This window comes from Cavia porcellus, unplaced genomic scaffold, assembly GCF_034190915.1.
Source record: "Cavia porcellus strain 051 isolate PalLab524CR breed Dunkin Hartley unplaced genomic scaffold, mCavPor4.1 scaffold_3, whole genome shotgun sequence".
In the NCBI taxonomy this organism is placed as follows: Eukaryota; Metazoa; Chordata; class Mammalia; order Rodentia; family Caviidae; genus Cavia; species Cavia porcellus.
The window spans coordinates 66,160,975-66,179,962 of NW_026947486.1; the positions used below are offsets into that span (position 1 = coordinate 66,160,975).

Genomic DNA, 18,988 nt, shown 5'->3' on the forward strand with positions numbered 1-18,988 from the left:
TTTACTAGTACTCAAGAGTACAATTTATGGAATTAGGATTTAAATACGCTAACACTCATAAGGACTTTTCTTATTTCCATAATCTTTTGTGGCCATTTAGTATTGGTCCATTCTAACATCTTGGGCTACATTGCCTGGGAAAAAAAGGTAAGACCCATCTTTGTTCCTGGAAAACTTCAAAACAAATGATTGGTTATACAGAAAATGTATACATCAGAACAAGAGTTTCAAAAATTTGCTCTGTGGCATGTTAGTTCTTTCAGATAAATTAGAAATAAATAAAAGTTGTATGATTCAATAAAGCAGAATAAAACACTTCAGAGTAACCTCAGTTGATACCTCTGTCATACATCAGGCTCATTAAGCTCAAAGTTGCTGTGTGAAAAATTTAGCTCTGCTCTTAAGAGCTGAACCAAGCTTCTTGCTGCATATGGCCTATAAAAAGCCCATGACATTGTAATAATATATTCTGGATTTTTTAGGAAAATTCCGATTCTCACTACCCTACTCCACTCTAGTACATACCCTGAGGTAATTCTCTGTTTTTCATGCTCCTCATTTTCTCCATCCAAGAAAAAGAGTTTGAAGTTAGAAAATCTACATACTATATTGTTCTCTTAAGTATTTCCAATGCAAATTAGCATACAAAAGCCTGAAAAGACTAAATAAAGCAATATAATAGGCTCTGTCAGTTTTCCCCAAATTTGACCATGCAATTATTTCTATGACAGTACCATAAAACTGAGAAACAATGTACAAAGGAAAAAGTCTGCCTAATATGTGTAAGCCATTAGAAATCCCTCAGGAAATTGATCCTTTGTAATACAAATTATAATACAGTTTTGAGGTTTTCCAGTAAAACAGAGAAAATCCTTGTGAACTCTCCTTACTTTTTCTTTTTTTAAATGTTAAATACTCTTTGCATTTATCAGTATTTCTTAGTTTTATCAAGAAAAGAAACAAGACAAAATAGTTGCCTAAGTAGAAAAGGAAAAATGAGTATATCTAATATTCTATTCTATTAAACATACCAGTGACACCTCTATTTTATACGAGTTTGAAATTTTTAGCATTTAGGTTTTATTCCATTAGACATGTCAAAATTAAAGAAATAATACATCAGAGAGTATTTCTGAATTGTTGTATTAGCTCTAATGAAATAATATTAAGACAGCCTCATTATAGATAAAATTGTTCTGCTTCAAGGATTTTTTGTTCTATTCCAGCTACTCTAAAAACACTAACACAGAGGTGCTTTTTAAAAAGATAATGTTTTAGGGCCTAGGATATAGCGCAGTGGCATAAATGCCTGCCTGGCAAGCACAAAGTCTTGAGTTCAATTCCAAGTACCAAAAAAAGAGTCTAAATATAATGTTTTGCTGCTCTAACTTCTCTTTCTCATAAATAATTATTGTGAAACATATAAAATAACTACCATTTACCAATCTCAAAGTCCATAAATATGGAATACATATTTATAATGAATTCTGGGAATGTTAGAATAACATCGCACTCTTACTTGTGGCAGTAGCCCCAGGATATGGATATTTTTACCTTAAATGAGTGGCATGTATCAACAAAAACCTCTATCTCAAACAGAACTAAAAGAAAGCTACAGAAAGTTATGACAATGAGATATAAATATGTATCAAAATTATCTACTCTCCTCTATAAAGACTTATTAAAGTGTGCTTCCTCATAATACCTTTGGTTGTCAGAATCTGTCACCCTTGGGATACTATACCTTCGGATGTTCCAAATGAGAACACGAGTGCCTTTTTTGCCTGGGATGGCATCAAACTGGGATAGCAGGTCTTTTTCATTGTTGAAAATTGAATAGTTCAAGATGGCTTCTAGACTGGGCAAGGAATCCTCAGTAATAATCATTTTTTGTAAAACCAGTCAAAGAAAAAAAATTATTACAAAATGCTATAAAGAAGGAAAAGCACCGTTTGGATTGCTTAGACAAAAATATAGACATTAATACATGGGCACTACTGTCACAAAAGGAAAGAAAGAGGGAAAATGAAGGGAGACAAATATCAAAATCAGTTATATCTGAAGAGCACATGCTCAAAGTTTCAGTGCAAAAATAGTGCTACATTTATCAAAAAACAGCATAAGCGCCTGCCTTGCAAGCAGGCAGTCGTGAGTTTGATCGCCGGTACCAATAAAAAGGAAAAAGACCAAAAAAGTGCTATATTTTTAAACTATTTGGAAGCAGTATGTTCAAGTCTTAACTGCTATGCTACTCCCATCAAAACAGTCTGGTGTCTAACAGAAATAACTGCTTGTCTAGATAAGCTACAAATCTATCAGAGCATAAACACAACTGTAGCATTCCTTAGAGGAAAGAAAAGAGAAGGCCCTGGAAATTTTGCCACAGGTTGGTTGGAGAGAGATACCACACATAAATCAAACTGCATAACAAGGAAAATTTCAGTATAGCAAAAGCATCTTTAAGCTCTGTCACTCGTCTACTTACTTTAAAAATATTTAAATAAAAATACAGAAAATTCCAGTTAAATTTAAGATACTTCAATTCCTCTTCATATATTGAAACCTTATTTGAAATATAAGATATCAAATGCATTGGATTTGACCTGAAAAAAGTTTTTGTCAAAACAGATTAGACTAATTTTTAAGCAAAATTCTCCATTTATAGAAAGGATATTGTTTTGCTGGTTGAATGGAACAATTGGTACAATAACTGCCTGGGCCTGGACACATTCCAGATAGGATTGTGACAGGAGTCCAACAGTGAGAGTACCCCCATTCTTGGTGAAGACAAGAGCATCCTTTCCTAGCCGCATGGAGCCTGACTTGAAACCATTACCAAACACGCCAATGGGACACTGGCTCTTCTTTATCACTTTATCTGTAAAGCCAAAGCTGTAATTATAAAAGAAAAGAGAAATCTGAAAAAGTAAATCAGAAAGGTTAAAAAGAATCCTATGCCAGGTTACAGGCAAAATATTTGGTTTACATTTGAAGAATGTTTGTATAAGTTTTTCCTTTTTTATTCCTTATGCTATTCCAGGCAAAACTATTAAGTTTAAAATCATAGGAAATTATTCTTGAGGTAATGGCACTAATTTTCCTATGTGCTTTGTGTGTACTTAAAACAGTTTGATTTCCTTAGAGTCACTTAAAAATGTAAAGAAGGCCCATTTTCACTGGTTTAACAAAGACAGTTATAAAAGGCCTTGTTAGCTAGCTGCCTTTCTTGTCTAGATAAAATGGTCCTGATTATTAGAAATGAGTAAAGTAAAAAGGTAGTTATCTAGAGAAGATAATAAAAGTACCTGATATTAGCATTAACCAATGGCATTAGACTTGGTATTTCTAACCTGGTTATACTTCCCTCTAGAAATTTGAAAGAGATCATGTATCTTTTTTTGACTTGTTAGCTTTTCTTTTCTTTTTTGAGACAATGTCTCATTACATAGTTTAGGTTAGCCTTGAACTCATTATACAGCCAAGCCTGGCCTTGAAACTCACAGCAATCCTCCTGCCTCAGCCTCCCAAGTGCTCGGCTTACGGGGATAAACCATCACTTCAAGCATGACTGTGTAGTGTGTATCTGGATAATTTTAACTGTATACTCAAATGATGAACCTTCCAATTCTTTTTTGGAAAAATTTTTTTCTTTTGGTACTGGGAATCAAACTCAGTACCTTGTGCTTGCCAGGCAGGTGCTGTGCCACTGAGCTACGTCCTCAGCTAATCTTCCAGTTCTTACCCTTTGTTCCATCTGCTGTGTGAGGCCACTGTGATATGACCAAGAGATAAAAATAGGTAGTTCTTCCTCTAAATGTCTGCAAACAACTGCAGTATAAAATCTCTCTTGTTGTAGTAAGGTCCTTTCACTGAGTCACCACAGCAAACTCTGTAGCCTCTTACAATGAGCTTAATATGGGAGCTAAAATTTTTTTCTTCCTTTTACTTTCATTCAAATATAACAAATAACGGAACCTAAAAATTCAAAGATACAATATCTAGAAAATTATGATCTTTCCTTTATCTCTTTCTTAATGTGAAAGTATTTTTTAAAGAATTCATGGGCTGGGAATTTGGCTCAGCAGTATAAGTGCCTGCCTGATAAGCGCAAGGTTGTAAGTATGATCCCTGGTACCAACAACAACAAAAAAAGAATTCTTCCTTCCAGAAACACTAATTTTAAAATGAAGTAGACTATCATGCATTCAATAAGGATTTATTCAACACTTACCTTGTGCTATGCATTGAGCTAAGCACTAGAGATATGATTGTTAATAAAAGAGACGATTCTTGCCCTCAAAGTTTAAAGTCTAAGGAAAGATTTAATAAGACAGATTAGACACTTATGCAACATCAATAAAATAGACTCTGTATCCCAAACTGCTTAGTCTTGTCTTTTCTCTTCCAAGCAAGATAGATTTGATGTACCTGTTTTCCATTTCCTAAAGGCTGTGATTTTTTTTTTAAGAAAGGAGACCACCTTTCAATTTTCTATATCAAAGTATTATGCAGTAATATAATTTTGTCCTTTAAAGGATACATTTTAGCCATGAATAAATCTAATGACAACGAAAGGCAAGTTCTAGGGAAGTGCTCTGTCAAAAAAAATCCTCATGAGCATTGAGTTAGTATTGTCTGTGAGCCTTTAAATTTAAACTCTGAGAACTGTCATGTTTTAATTTTAAACTAACTCTGAGATCTTTCATGTGCTAAAACCTGCCTCTATTTTAGATCTAGTGTCACACTGAAAACTCAGAAGTCTTGATATGTTAGAGTCTTATCTACCATATGGAACAAATATATATGGTTATTTGAACTCATGGAAATCCTCCTACCTCAGCCTTCTGAGCAATGAGATTACAGGCACATATCAGCATGTCTGGCTCAATTATTTTAAAAGAAGTTGGGGTAAGTGGAGTTCTTGGTTAGAAGTTCACACAAATAAATTATCTCTTAAATAAATGGTATCTTGTAGCTGATGCAAGGTTAAGGTACAATCACAAAAAAATCCAGTATATATTCTATTAAGGACTCACTAAAATTGTCTCTAAAGTAAAATTTTAAATATGATGAACAATTGTCTAGAGCAAACACCAGGAAACACACATGATGTGATAGGTATAATATTATGGTGAAAGAAATTTTAGCCTAGTTTGTTCCTTGGGGAGGCAACAAAATTTTGAAAGAACACATTAATTCTTCATATTTCACTTTAAATGTCTCACAGTATTCTTTTTTGATTCTCTAGGCTAGAGTAGATCCTTCTGTTAAGAAACTGTATTCTTGTTTCATAGACTTCCTGCTGTGTAGAATAGCTTATTTAATTGTATTACAGGTCAGCTATTCTTTCTGACTAAACAGTCAGCAATTTGACAGCAAGGATGTCTATCTGGTTCTCAAATTTATTTTCCAGTATTTTGCATATAAATCTTCAGTAAAAATTCACTACATGGATAAGTGAGTGGATATAAAACAAAAATTGTTGTAATAGACACTCAGCACCTTATATTTGACAAAGGGGCTAAACATGTTCACTGGAAAAAAGACAGCCTCTTTAAGAAGTGGTGCTGGAAAAATTGTCTTTCTACTTGTGGAAGAATAAAACTAGATCCATATTTACCACTATGCACTGAACTAAACTCAAAATGGATCGAAGATCTAAAAATTAAAATGGAAACACTAAATCTACTAGAAGAGAAAGTAGGTAGAAATCTTGAAGACATATGGGTAGGCAGAGAGTTCATGAACAAAACACAAACTGCAAGGAAGTACTTCAAATAATCAACAACTGGGATATTTCCTTATCAATAAGTTTTTTCACAACAAAATAAATGGCCAACAGAATGAAAAGAAAACCCTCAGAATGGGAAAAGAATTTTAGCTGACTCTTGTTTTCTTTAAAATAGTCATCTATATCTTCATACATATTGAAATTAAATAATTGAAAACAGACTAAAACCAATCAAAACAAAGAATAAAAGCATTATTACACTTCAAAATAAGATGATAGGAAATCAGCGATGGCTACCATGATGCCTGGTTTTCTTCAGTGTAGTTGTTCATACTATCACACATATTAAAATCAATTCTTGTAAACTCTTTTGGAGAAGTTCTAGGCATATATATACCTGCACATATACATCTATCATTTTTGTATTAGAGGAAACACCCACGAATTCGGAAAAAATATAGTCAACTGTCCCTGAGCCAAAGGACTTGATCTAGAACATATAAAGAATTAAAAAAAATCAGATCCCCAAATTAAAAAACCTAATCCAAAAATGGGCATCTGAGATGAAAACACAATTCTCAGATGAAGAAATACAAATGCCAAATAAATATTTGAAAAATGTTAGATATCACGGGTCATTTGTAAAATGCAAAATTTAAATAACACTGAGAGATTCCATCTCACTCCAAAAAGAATGGCTATCATCAAGAAATCAAATGATAATAAACGCTGATGGGGCTATGGGGAAAAAGGAACACATCTTCACTGTTGGTGGGAGTGTAGACTGGTACAACCATTGTGGAAATCAGTGCAGAGATTCCTCAAAAAACTAGGATTAGAGGTCCGGTTCAATCCAGTTATTCCCCCTCTGAGTATTTTCTCAGATTGAAAACATCATACCACAATGATATATGTGCACTCATGTTTATAGCAGCATAACCTGTAATATCTATATCTTGGAAACAACCCAAATGCCCATCAAGTGAGGAATGGTTAAAAAAGATGAAGTATTTTTATATAATGGAGTACTACTCATCTACAAAGAAGTATAATCCTGAGGTTTTTATATGTAAATGGACACAAATGGAAACCATATTCATAAGTGAAATAAATCAGACTCCTATGTGTAAATATCACATTGCGTCCCTCGTTTAAAACAATGAAAGAGGGGGGCCAGGAATTTAGCTCAGTGGCACAGCACCTACCTGGCTAGTGTGAGGTTGTGAGTTCGATCCCCAGTACCAAAGGAAAAAAATGAAAGAGTAAATAAGAGCCAAAACGCACAAAAGATATTGCGAAAGTGAAAGAAACTGCTCAAAAGGAAAGAACAACTGGGATAGGGGAAAGGAGAAAAGAAAAAAGGTAAAAGATTATATATATATATATATATATATATATATACAAGATAGATAAATATACTACTAATCTCTGTCAGTTCATTCAAAAGAACAGCTTATGCTTTCATTGTTTGATCATATTTTTTCATGCCTATATCTTGGAATCTAAACAACTACTTTGAAGCATTGTTAATCTAATATTTTGAAATTCCGTATCATCATTTTTATTCTTTTTTCATCTTAAAATAAAACAATTGTTGTAATTATTTTAAAATCATTCCCCTTTTTTCCTATCTTATAAAACACCAATTTTTACATATATAGTTCTACAGACGAAATGGAAGGTGATTAGAGTTGCTGTGCCTACTGTTTGACACCCATGTCACTGCGATAAGATGTAGTGGGAAAAATAATTAAGAAGGCAATTGTTTTTTGTAAAACAATTGAGTATAAGAAAAACAAGAAACAAAAGAGACAAATAAATAACAATAAAAAAGAGCCCAAAACAATAACAATGCAGGCTTTCAAACAAGGTAGTAAGAACAAAACAAATTTTGTTATTTTACATAATCTTCAAAAGTGTTACTCAAATTATCATATATAGACATGCAAAACTGATCTAACCCTGTGAATGTTAACTGTTTTGTTCCAAAATTAACAGAATTCGTATTACAATCATCTTAGTAATCTTAAGTGTATATATACACAAATTTATATTTTTTTCTTTTCTCTTCCTTCTTTTCTCTTCACTATCAGAGTTATTTTTTCCTCTAGGAGTACTGTCTTACCCTTTCACCATATTTATTGAAGATCTGTATCTTATTAACTCTCAGTTTGTTACACAAAGGAGACAATATGGTATTTACACATGTGAGTTTGATTTATTTCACTTATGAATATGGTCTCAAGTCGAATACATTTACCTATAAAAGTCTCTTTACAGAGGGCCTTCTTTACAGCTGAGAAGTATTCCATTTTATTAAAATACCACATCTTTTTTAACCATTCCTCAGGTGATAGGCATTTGGGTTGTTTCCAAGACTTAGCTATTACAAATTTTGCTGCTATAAACATGAGTGCACACATACCACTGTGGTATGATATTCTCAATTATTCTAGAAATATGCTGAGAAGTGGAATAGCTGGATCAAATGGGACATCCAATCTCATCTTTTGGAGGAACCCCCACACTGATCTCCACAGTGGTTCCAGAAGTCTGCACTCCCACCAACAGTATAGGAGACTTCCATTTTCCCCACAGCCTCTCCAGCATGTGTTGTTGGAAGTTTTCTTTATCCTGGCCATTCTTTCTGGAGTGAGATGGAATTTCAGTGTGGTTTTAATTTGCATTTCTCTAATGACCACCAATGATACTGAACATTTTTTCATGTATCTATTTGCAATTTGTATTTCTTCAGCAGAGAAGTGTGTATTTATCTCAGATGCCCATTTTTGGTTTTGGCCTTTGAATTTTGGGGTCTGATTTTTTTTAACACTTTATATGTTCTAGACAGAAGTCCATTGTCTGACGGACAGTTGACTAAGATTTTTTCCCAATTTGAGGGGTTTTCCTCTAATACAGAAACGATAGATGTACATGTATAGGTATATATATGCCTAGAACTTCTCCTAAAGACTTTACAAGAATTGATTTTATTATGTGTGTTTTTAATATGTGTGTGATACACTGAAGAAAACAAGACATCATGGTAGCCATCGCTGATTTCCTATCATCTTTTTTTGAAGTGTAATAATGCTTTTATTCTTTGTTTTGATTGGTTTTAGTCTATTTTCAATTATTTAATTTCAATGTGTATAAAAGTATGGACAGCTATTTTGCAGAGACTAAGAGACATCATGGTAGCCATTATTGATTTCCTATTGTCTGGTTTTGAAAGGCTGTAACGTTCTCATTCTTTTGTTTTGATTGGTTTTATACTATTTTGTCTTATATTGATTTATTGTATGTGAAGGTACGGAGAACTATTTCGAAGCAAACAAGAGACAATATGGTAGCCACTGTTGATTTCCTGTTGTCTTGTTTTGAAATCCTGTGTCACTTGCATTGCTTTGCTCTGATCTGCTTTGTTCTGTTTTGTTTTATTCTCTTTAAAATAAAAAATTGATAACTGATAATTAATTTTAGTACATACACAACTAGACACCCTATCTAAAATATATTTTTGATTTTTATGTTTTAGATGCATGTTTATAGTACATAATGATTACTTTTACTGTTCTGAATTGGTACAGATGCATAACACATTTTAATTCTTTTTACATTTAGGAGATAAAAATCAATGTTATAAGTTAAAGGATAGGACCAGCTCTCTCCTTTCACTAATATACTAAACACATTTTTGTCTCACTTCTAGATGCTTTCCACTAACATTCTAATTAGAAGTGTAAGACATAAGCATACATACTGCTGAGCAGTAAAATATAACCACTTATTTTGAGCAAATTTCATTTTGTTTCTTTGCTGGATCAAAGGAATTTCCCTACAGTGTTATTAATTTTGAATATCTTCAAAAAGAACTATGACCAAATGAATTTGTTTTCCATTTCTAGGGTTCTGAGCCCTTTCCCTCCTCCTCAGCACCCTTCCTTTGTTACTTGGGCTTCACACACTCTAGTTCAGGAAGCCACATACACAGTAATCAACTCCATCAGCTAAAAAGGAAGACAGAAGGAAAGAATTAAGGAAACACTGATTTTGCACCGAGTGATATGTGAAGATAATAAAGTATGCACTTTTATTCTTAAGTATAGACCTCTTAAAGTAATTAAGTGAACTGAGAATGGCCACAGAAATTTGTTATCAGATTTAACAGAAAAGAGAATTTCCTAACTTTGTGATTCTACTGTAAATTTTTCAAATATTATATATGTAAATGTCATCTATTTATCTTTTATGAATTTTAATTATAGCCAGGCATCTTCATGGTTCTAATTCACAAATCATCCCAACCCTAATACTTCTGATTTAACAGTGAGTTTTGGTTAAGTAGGCTTTGAAAAAGGTCTCAGATCAGTGAAGGTCCCCAGGTCTTTATAGTTGCTGTTTTCCTTGCTTAACTTCTCATTATTTTCTCCCTGGCCCCCACTTTTTAAAAATCTATTTAAATTCTACTTGCTCTTAGATCTCAGCATATCACTGTGGAGGCTTTTATTAAATGCTGGGATCAGATTAGGTTCCCCTGTTGATTCATCTCCTGTATCCTATGCTTTCCTGTCATACTTATCACATTGTATTATCATTACTTGATTATCTAATTGTTTTAATTGCAAGCTGGACTGTAAGTTCTGTGAGGGCAGAAAAAATGTTGTCTTCATCATCTGTACCCTGGCACTAAGATATGTTTAATAAATATTTGTTGAATGAATGAATAAAAGGAAAGTAAAATATTAAAGAAAATGATTAAGTTTTAAATAGAATTCATGAGCACAAGATGAAAAAATTAGGACACTTTTACCTGAGCATTCGGTGGAGTTTGTGAGGTGTCATCCCACATCCATCATCAGTAAAGGTCAAACAAGATTTATTCTTGACCTCTTCAACATCTATAAAGACTGTCCTGGCTGATACGTCTGGGTCTACAGCATTATCTGCAAAAGGTAGAAATCTGTGATATTAGATCCCCTTTTCCAACTTTCTATCAAAATCTCTAGTTCAGTACCCCCATGACATGAAACACTGTCCTTTATTCGCCTCATGTGGATGTCCCAGAAGGTATGCAGGGGCATTAATGGTACTGCATTTACTGAGTTAGAGAGAACAACAGATATGACAGAATTATGTAGTTGATTTTTAGATTTCACATAATGACCTATCAGCAATCTGCCTTGATCCTTTTAATCTTTAGGGTCTGTAGGAAAAGTACAATTGTTTACAGATCACTTTGCTTTGATTGTGCTTTATTCTGGTCTTTTAGTCATTTTACTACTCATGAATGCATATAGTAAAGTGTGGCTACAGAGAAAGTTCGAGTCAGCAATTTTAGTAAAATAGATGCACATTATATATTTTATGATTGATTAAAGATAATTTTATTTTCTGTTTTTTACAGCACCCCCTCTGTTTAAAGAATGCATGCATTATCATGATCTATTTTTATAGCATAAGGACCACTGAAAAAAATCAGGGAATGGTAGCAAGCTTGCTTAGAGAATAAGACCTATTCTGTTGTCTCTAACAATCTTAAAGGTGAAGATGTTTACTATTTATGAAATGGAGAACACTGATTAAAAGTAGAAAATATAAGATAACAATTCCTCCTGAGTTGCATCTTCACACTGGGGTAACTAAGGCTATAAAGATACCAACTCTAGCCATATTTTAACATATGCACCATGTCCCCAGCTCCAGGGATGTCACTATCTAATAGTTACATCTTTTGGCCACAGGTATTAGTCAAATAGTGACATATGTAACTCACAAATCTGATTAGGGTTCACTGGTCTGAGCAGAAGGGTACTCAGCACAAGCGGTTGGATAACGCTATTGTTTGGATGTGATTTATCTTCCAAAGGTTCATGTACTGGTCCCTAGTGTAGTAGTATTGAGGTGGTAGAAGTTTTAAGAGGTGGGGCATAGTGCAAGGTAATTAGGTCATTGAGGATGCTGCTCGTGGAAGGGATTTATTGTGGTCAGGTATGATAGAAGATGTCATGGTTTATGTCTGTGTCCCCCAGGCCTCATGAGTTTGCATTGTGTATTTGTGATCGTTCATTGTCTAGTGCTTGGATTGATGGTGTCAGTGTGCCACCACATAGGGGTGGAGCCAGGATGTGATGTAATGGCAGGAAGAAGGTGTGTCTTGCTCTTTGCTGGTTTGAGCTTGCTGTTTGCAGCCACCATGAAAAGTGGCCCAGCCATGCCCGCCCGCCTGCCTTGGAGCCAACTGAGTGTGGACTGAAATCTCCAAAAACTGTAAGAAATAAACCTTTCCTTTCCCAACTTGGGCATCAGGTATTTTGTCTCAGCGACGAGCATAAAGTAACTAAGACAGAAGATTATTTTTTTGCAGTAAGTTCTACAAAGTGAGGCTGCCCTGTGTGATTGGCCCTGTCTGCACATGACCCTGTTCCTTTTTAGCTTCTCTGTCATGTTGTGATGCAGCCATGGGACCCTTGGCAGGACACTAGTATCATGCTGCTTGGACATTCCACCTATCATAAATGTGCACTAAATAAAATTATTTACTTATAAAGTACTCAGTATCAGGTATTTTGCACTAGTAGCACAAAATAGACTAACATAAATAGGGTCCTTAACCACTCTTGTCCTTGTTATCTTTTTAAGAAAGATAGCAGCTTTTCCTTCTACCTTTTTTCTTTGCTTTGGCACCCTATACTGTTTTACTGATACCACATAGCTAGGCTGAGGGTCAGGTAGGGCCTTATTTGTAAACTTGTCCAATTACCCTTAATCAAACCGTGTCATTTCTCTGCTGGAAACAACCCTTACAACAAAGTGGAGTATTGCACATATTCAAAAATACAAATTTTCAAATACAGTTAAGAGTTGACACTCACTTGGACATGTAGAATGTCGACTAAATAAAGTGATACACAGATTAACTTGGAAAGCCATGGTAGTACCGCTAGATTCACTGATCAATAAAACTGTCACTGATTATAATCTGAAAAAATCCAAGAGGCTATAAGGTATTATCAATAGCTCCAGAAGTGGGTTAAGAAATCTGATAATCGATCTTTAAGGGCCAAGTGGGGCTTAGGCCCATATAACATGGTAAGGTAAGTGGGCTGTCTTTGGGCAAGAATTATAAGTTGGCATGGAATAGAAACTTTATCAGGTATATAGTTCTTTACATTGTAAGAGGCAGTTTTTTGTTTCTTTAACTGATGGAAGAACTCAGCACTGTATGGCTGCCTACATAATTCAAGAAATTTTACTTCACAAGCAGGCCCTTATCAGCCACTCTCCCTAGTAAACAGTCAAAGACATTGACACTGATAAACTTATCAATCAATTGGGCATCATTTATATACGGAAAATCCTAGAAATGGAAATTTTTTTCTAACACTTTGAACATTCTCAATTCAAACACGTAACACATGTCAATTCTAATTGCACATTTAGACAACAGTGGCTTGAACAAATAAGCTCACAGTTCTCTAGGAAAATCACCTTTTCAACTTTTTCAACTCTAAGTGTTGCCCAAACTTTACTAGATGTTTTCTTATAGGAATACAACAACTTTTAACAAAGGCACTTCAAAAGTTTCATAGTAGCCGCCAGGAGCAGCTATATATTGTATCTCCTTGGCTGGAAGCTCAGACTATGTGGGGGAAGGGGCACATAAAAGGCCAGGGTCAGTTGGAGTTCCAGGGAAAGTGAAATCAGCAAACAGGTGTGGGCAAGCAAAGCTTCCCTCCTGCCTCTGTTCTATATGACCTTTCATTTACCCTCAACAAATGAAATTATAATAATAACAAGGTCAGCTTCAACAGATGAACTTATAAGAATAAGCCACCAATCTGATAGTTGATTTAACCCTCTAAAAATTGGCCATCAGGTAGCACATGCTATCTGACACCAGGGAATTCAACTTTTCCACTAGCCCAGCCCATTTAGCCTATGAACAGATAGGATGATGAGAGAACTTTACTTTTCTCACCTCAGCCACTACTTGGGCAAGAGCTGCACTCTCATAGCCTGAGCAGCTTTACCCTTTACAAGCCCATTTGCTACCCATTCTCAAGGGGTCTTCTCTCACCTAAACTGACTTGAGTTATCTCTTAGTGGGGTCTCTACCTCTGCCTTCACATCACCCACTGTTTTGGTAGAAGCATAGGATTCTTGGGAAATCTATTTAACACCCTAACCTGATCCAATATTCCCCTGTCTTATGAAAAAGCATTGTAATTAAAGCCTGATACTTTATCAAAAACTGGTACGGAATGAAACCTGACAGCCTCCCAGAAGAGTTTAAGATGGCTTTGATATAGTGCTTCATGAGCATCCCATCCTTTCCCGTGGATACTGACGAGGTGCCAAATTACTGACTTATAGACATCCTGCAAGTACCTAAAAGTATTCTTGCCTGAAAGTAAGGTCTTTACCTTCTGTCACAGGCCTGTTCTTTAGTTCTGTGTGCACACACATGCACACACGCGCATGCGCGCGCTCACACACACACACACACACACACAATGTCAGCATTCAAATGACTATAAATTTGAAATTAAAAGTCATTTTTAGGGGCTTAAGGGTGTAGCTTAGTGGTAGAGTGCTTGCTAACATGCATAAAACTCTAGGTTCAATCTCTAGCACTGAAAAAAATCATTTTAAACTTCTTCTTGTCCTATACATCCTTAGACTTTCTTAGTTTTTTTTCTAATTCTCATTATCATTCTTTTAGTTCACAGAGTTTATTCCCTCTCAAGATTATTGCAGCCTAACTAATCTTGCAAATTAATGTCTCTCTCTTCTCTTGTCTATTTTATACAGTCCTGCAAGACTGACTGTCCTAAAGCACACTCTGATCATGACATTCTTCTGGTCAGATAATATCAGAGTATCATGTCAAATATCAGAATTTTTCAGTCACATCTTACTCCCAGCTTACCTTTCTAACCTCATTTCCTACTTGGTACTTGGAGTAAAAAGACCTGTGTTTGAGTCCTGGATCTGCCACTTAGTAGACATGTAACCTTGGAAATTAATTCTTTGAACTTCTGTTTCTTCATCTGTGCGATGAAAACAAATAATTCTGTTTACCTCAAAGCGCAAAGTTAAAAAGATAACTGTGAAAGTTCTTTGTAAATTCTCTAAGGACCAATAATTTTTGCTACCTGTGAACTCTATGCTCTAATTAAATTCAATAATCAGTATTCTTTATACTTTCATTCATCCAGTTGTTCCTTTTGCCTGGAATACCCTCCTGCCACCATATGCACAGTCCCAGTTCTTCAAATCTCAGCTCAAATGTTATCATCTCCACAAAGCTTTTCTTCAACCTCTTCTTCCAGATAAATTGCAAGTCACTCCTCTTTCCTCTAAATTTCCATAGCACTTGTACCTATCTTTGCTGATATATAATTTTCTATTTTTTATATAAAGAATGAACTTTCTGCATGTGTTTTATGTCTCTTTCCAGAAGCATGAGTCTGTTATATTCATTTTTGTATCGAACACAGTTGCCTTATGTTCTGTAGATGCTCGTTAAATATTTATTGAATGTATGTACTAGAAAACTAATGCTGTAAATACAGAAAATTGTTGAAGAAAAATCCAAAATTTAAACTTTGATTTACCAGTTAACATGTTGATCTTCTTTTTCTCTATTATCACAAATATATGTGATAAGCTTTTTAAAATCTATGTTTGTATATATGTATGCATATGTGCGTATAATATACACACATACTCACATGCATGCTGGCCATCTTAGGCCAAGTCAAGGTTCTTTAAAATTAAACAATTAAGACAATCATATGTACTCAAAATTACAAGCTGGAAACTCGATGAATCACCTATAATGCGTAAGTATGCATAATGTATATAACAGGGTGCAACTGTTAAAGAACAAGACATCTCTCACAACATTTTTTTTGTCTCCCACCTCCCACTATGTTCACTGTCAACTCCCCCTTTTCATCTTTTTTGTAAGTTACATCCACAGAGATCTTATGTCCCTCTTCTAATATTCTCTGGAAGGCCCGGCACAAAACCTAAATGTGCCAGTGTCACTTTTTTCCCTACATCTTCTAAGTTATACATGTAAAGCATTTTGTGTTAGAGTCAAACTAATCATGAAAATTCTTCATCATCTTCTAAGTAACTCTCCTGACTCTCCTGCTGCCAATTTCTTGACTAAAATAACAATTTCTGTTATACATTTTGGTTCTTATTTGTACTTTCAATGTCAGAGAGACAATGCAATATTTACACATGTATCTGATTTATTTCACTTAAGAGCATGGTGTTAGGGTTCATCCATTTAGCTATAAATGTATCAAGTTTATCCTTCTTTATGGCAGGGCAGTACCCCATTGTATAAAAAAGCCACATCTTTACACATTCAATGGTTGATTTGCATATGGACTGTTTCCAAGATTTAACTATTAAACACTGCTGCTATAAACATGGATGCACATATATCATTGTGGTATGATGCTTTTAATTCTTTTGTGAAGATATCAAGAATAACGGGTGGGTCAAATGGGACCTCAAGTCCTAGACTGAATGTGCAAAGAAATTGTGAAATAGGAAGAAGTTGTTCAAAAGGAAAGGGAAACTAAGGAGGGGGAGAGAGAAAGAAAGGGAAAAGAAGGATAAAATATAAATAAGGAGGGGAAGGGGATTGAAGGGAGGTGAGGGGAATGGGCAAAAAAGAGGAATCAGGATATATCATGTAGAAACACAAATTCCCTACAATGAATGTTATCATTATACATATCTAAATTGTACCAAAAGCTTAATTTAAAAACACTCTCATGGCATGGCCATAGTTATGACTTAAGCAGGGACTGGGGCTTATTTAGGCAGCTCTGAAACCTTTCCAAGATTTTCTGTGCTACCTTGTCCCATACATCTTTCTCCCTTCTTTCAATTTTTGAAGCATTTATATTGTGCTTTATATGCTGCTGCATTTAGTGCAGGATTGTTTTTTCCTCCCTTCCACACAGCATTTAGCACATTCCTTCAAAAACTGGTGTACTTGGCTTCAAGGGATCCACTGAAAACACTTTAAAAGCAAACTCCCACAGAGCCAGAGGTGTCTGTGTCTTCAGTATTGATTCCGGCAGTGTGAGGGCGCTCGTGGATCACAGACTCAGTCCTTTGCAGTCTCAGGGAGCCAAATGCACTCGTGTCATCTCCTAAGACATGTCCCATCATTCCTAGATGTTCTTCTCTCAAAAGTTAAAGAAATCTCTTTTTCAGACCTTTCTAATGACCCTGCTGGGTCTATACAAGGCCTTTTTACTAGCCAGGAGCTTTCCGTTTGTCGTTGACCCTTACTAGTGCCAGTTTCCTTGGGGTCTGATAGTTTATCCATCTCCTTCTGATCGATCATTAACTAAGCTATCCTATCCTAAGCTATCCTAAAGTGCCCAGAACATCACGGGATATTTCTGTGGAGAGAAAACTCCACAGAATCCTCTCTTCGGATACACCGTGAACCTTGTCCCAGCGGAGTCATAGCACTCCTCCCCAGGCGGAGCCGGGGCCAGTCCTACGGTCCCCAGCCCAGCCAGCCCGCCCCGCCCCGCCCCGCGAGGCTCCTCGCATTCCTAGTGTCTAGACGGTCCCGCACCACGCTGGCACCAGTGCCGCGGGCCATCACGGCTGGCCATGCCGTGCCACTCACCTAGCAGCTCCGCGATGGCGCTGAAGGGGCGCGTGTGGCTGCTGGAGTTGCTCTGTAGGTAGCGAGGGCTCATCTGGGGGCAAAAGAAGGTCCCGTCCGGCGTGAGGCCTCTGCCTGCGGGGTCCTCATCCGGCGCCCCACATCCCCGGGACCCGCGCGCAAGTCCGCCCCCTCGGCCCCAGACCTACCGTGCTCAGGCGGATTCCAAAGGCGTGTGGGCCGCTGCCTGGCCGGGCCAGCCCTCGGCCTGGCGCGCCCGGGCCCCCAGGGGCCCCTCGGTACAGGAGCATTGTTTTGGCGGCCGCGGTACTCGGTACTCCTTTGCAGCTGCCGGACTCCTCGCTTGGCCGTAACCGATTCGCACTCACTCACTCCCACTCGCTGCTGCTGGCGGCGGCCCTAGCGGACTGGTTCTCCCTAGTTTCCCCGGCAGCTGGTGGAGGCGGGGCGCACTCCAGCCACCTGTCCCCAGCCAGAGGAGTGAGTCTGGCGGAGCAGAGCGGCGGCCCCGCCCCGTCAGCACCTCTCCAGACCCACCGCCTGGACTACCTCAGGGCCGTACAGAAATATGGCGACCTCCTGACAGCCGCTGCAAGATCCCCGCCCCTAATTAATTCTTGGCTTTTGCCATAGGCCCAGCCACGGAGCGTGAAAGCGCGTGGGGGTGGGGATGGGGATTGGGAGAGGGACGGGAATGAGGCTGGAAGAGGGAGAGGGTATATGGAATATCTAGAACCATATCCCTCTTAAGGCTGCATAACTAATAAGTAGGGTAAGACAGATCTTTCAAATTATAAAGACTAGTTTTTTTGTTTTTTTTTTTTTTTTTTTTTTTTTTTTTTTTTTTTTAAACTGCAGTTTTGCTGTCTGGGAAGACAGTAGGCTCCCTGGAAGGTATGCCATTCTATCTGCCTTAAATGCCTCTGGAAGTATCCAGAACTTTCTAGAATGCAATTGGCAAACTACAAAGCCTTGTATGTCTGCAAGAAAGGTGTTTATAAAAAAAGAAATTAGATTTATTTAAATACTGCCAAACAGTAGATTGGTTAAATTATAGAGCAACCATAAAAAATGGCTTGCAATTTTACAGACAATGTTTGTAAAGGAAATTTTATTTTATTGTGCATTTTATAATTATTTTGGATGTTTAACATACACCAAATATTGTATACTTTGGTGTATACAGCAAATATTATTTAATTGTATCTATGAGGTACAATTTGATATTTTAATAAATATATAGTGTATGTTCATCTTGGGGGTGGTTAGCATCTGCATCACCTTATGCATTTATAACTTCTTTGAAGGAAAAACTGTCTCTCTTCTAGCTATTTTGGAATGCACAATTTCTTTATTGTTAACCATAATCACCCTGCTGTGCAGTAGTGCACCAGAACTTATCCCTGTTACCTAATTTTGTACCCAATGACCTGGCTCTCCCAATCTTCATTCTTGGGTAATCACTATTCTACTCTATTTTTATGAGATCAACTGTTTTTAGAATCTGTATATGACTGAGTTAATGTGATGTTTGTCTTTTTATGTGTGGCTTATTACACTTAACATATTATCCTCCTAAG

The 18,988-nt window shown here is 36.5% G+C and overlaps 1 protein-coding gene across 2 annotated transcripts in view; it reads right to left on the minus strand.

The window, feature by feature from the left end:
• The window catches only part of Morc4 (MORC family CW-type zinc finger 4), a 56,293-nt gene extending 38,293 nt beyond the window's left edge, over positions 1-18,000 (minus strand). The window contains exons 1-5 of one of the 2 annotated variants that reach the window (XM_013150231.3): positions 17,597-18,000; positions 17,409-17,481; positions 10,545-10,677; positions 2,675-2,892; positions 1,745-1,892 (exon numbers count right to left, since the gene is read on the minus strand). In XM_013150231.3, the coding sequence (XP_013005685.2) occupies positions 1,745-1,892; positions 2,675-2,892; positions 10,545-10,677; positions 17,409-17,481; positions 17,597-17,698 (674 nt within the window). In that variant the 5' untranslated portion in view covers positions 17,699-18,000. Of the gene's footprint in view, positions 1-1,744; positions 1,914-2,674; positions 2,893-10,544; positions 10,678-17,408; positions 17,482-17,596 lie in introns of those variants that run through there. The other variant, XM_063246242.1, reaches the window with a different exon arrangement.
• Positions 18,001-18,988: the final 988 nt, after the last annotated feature.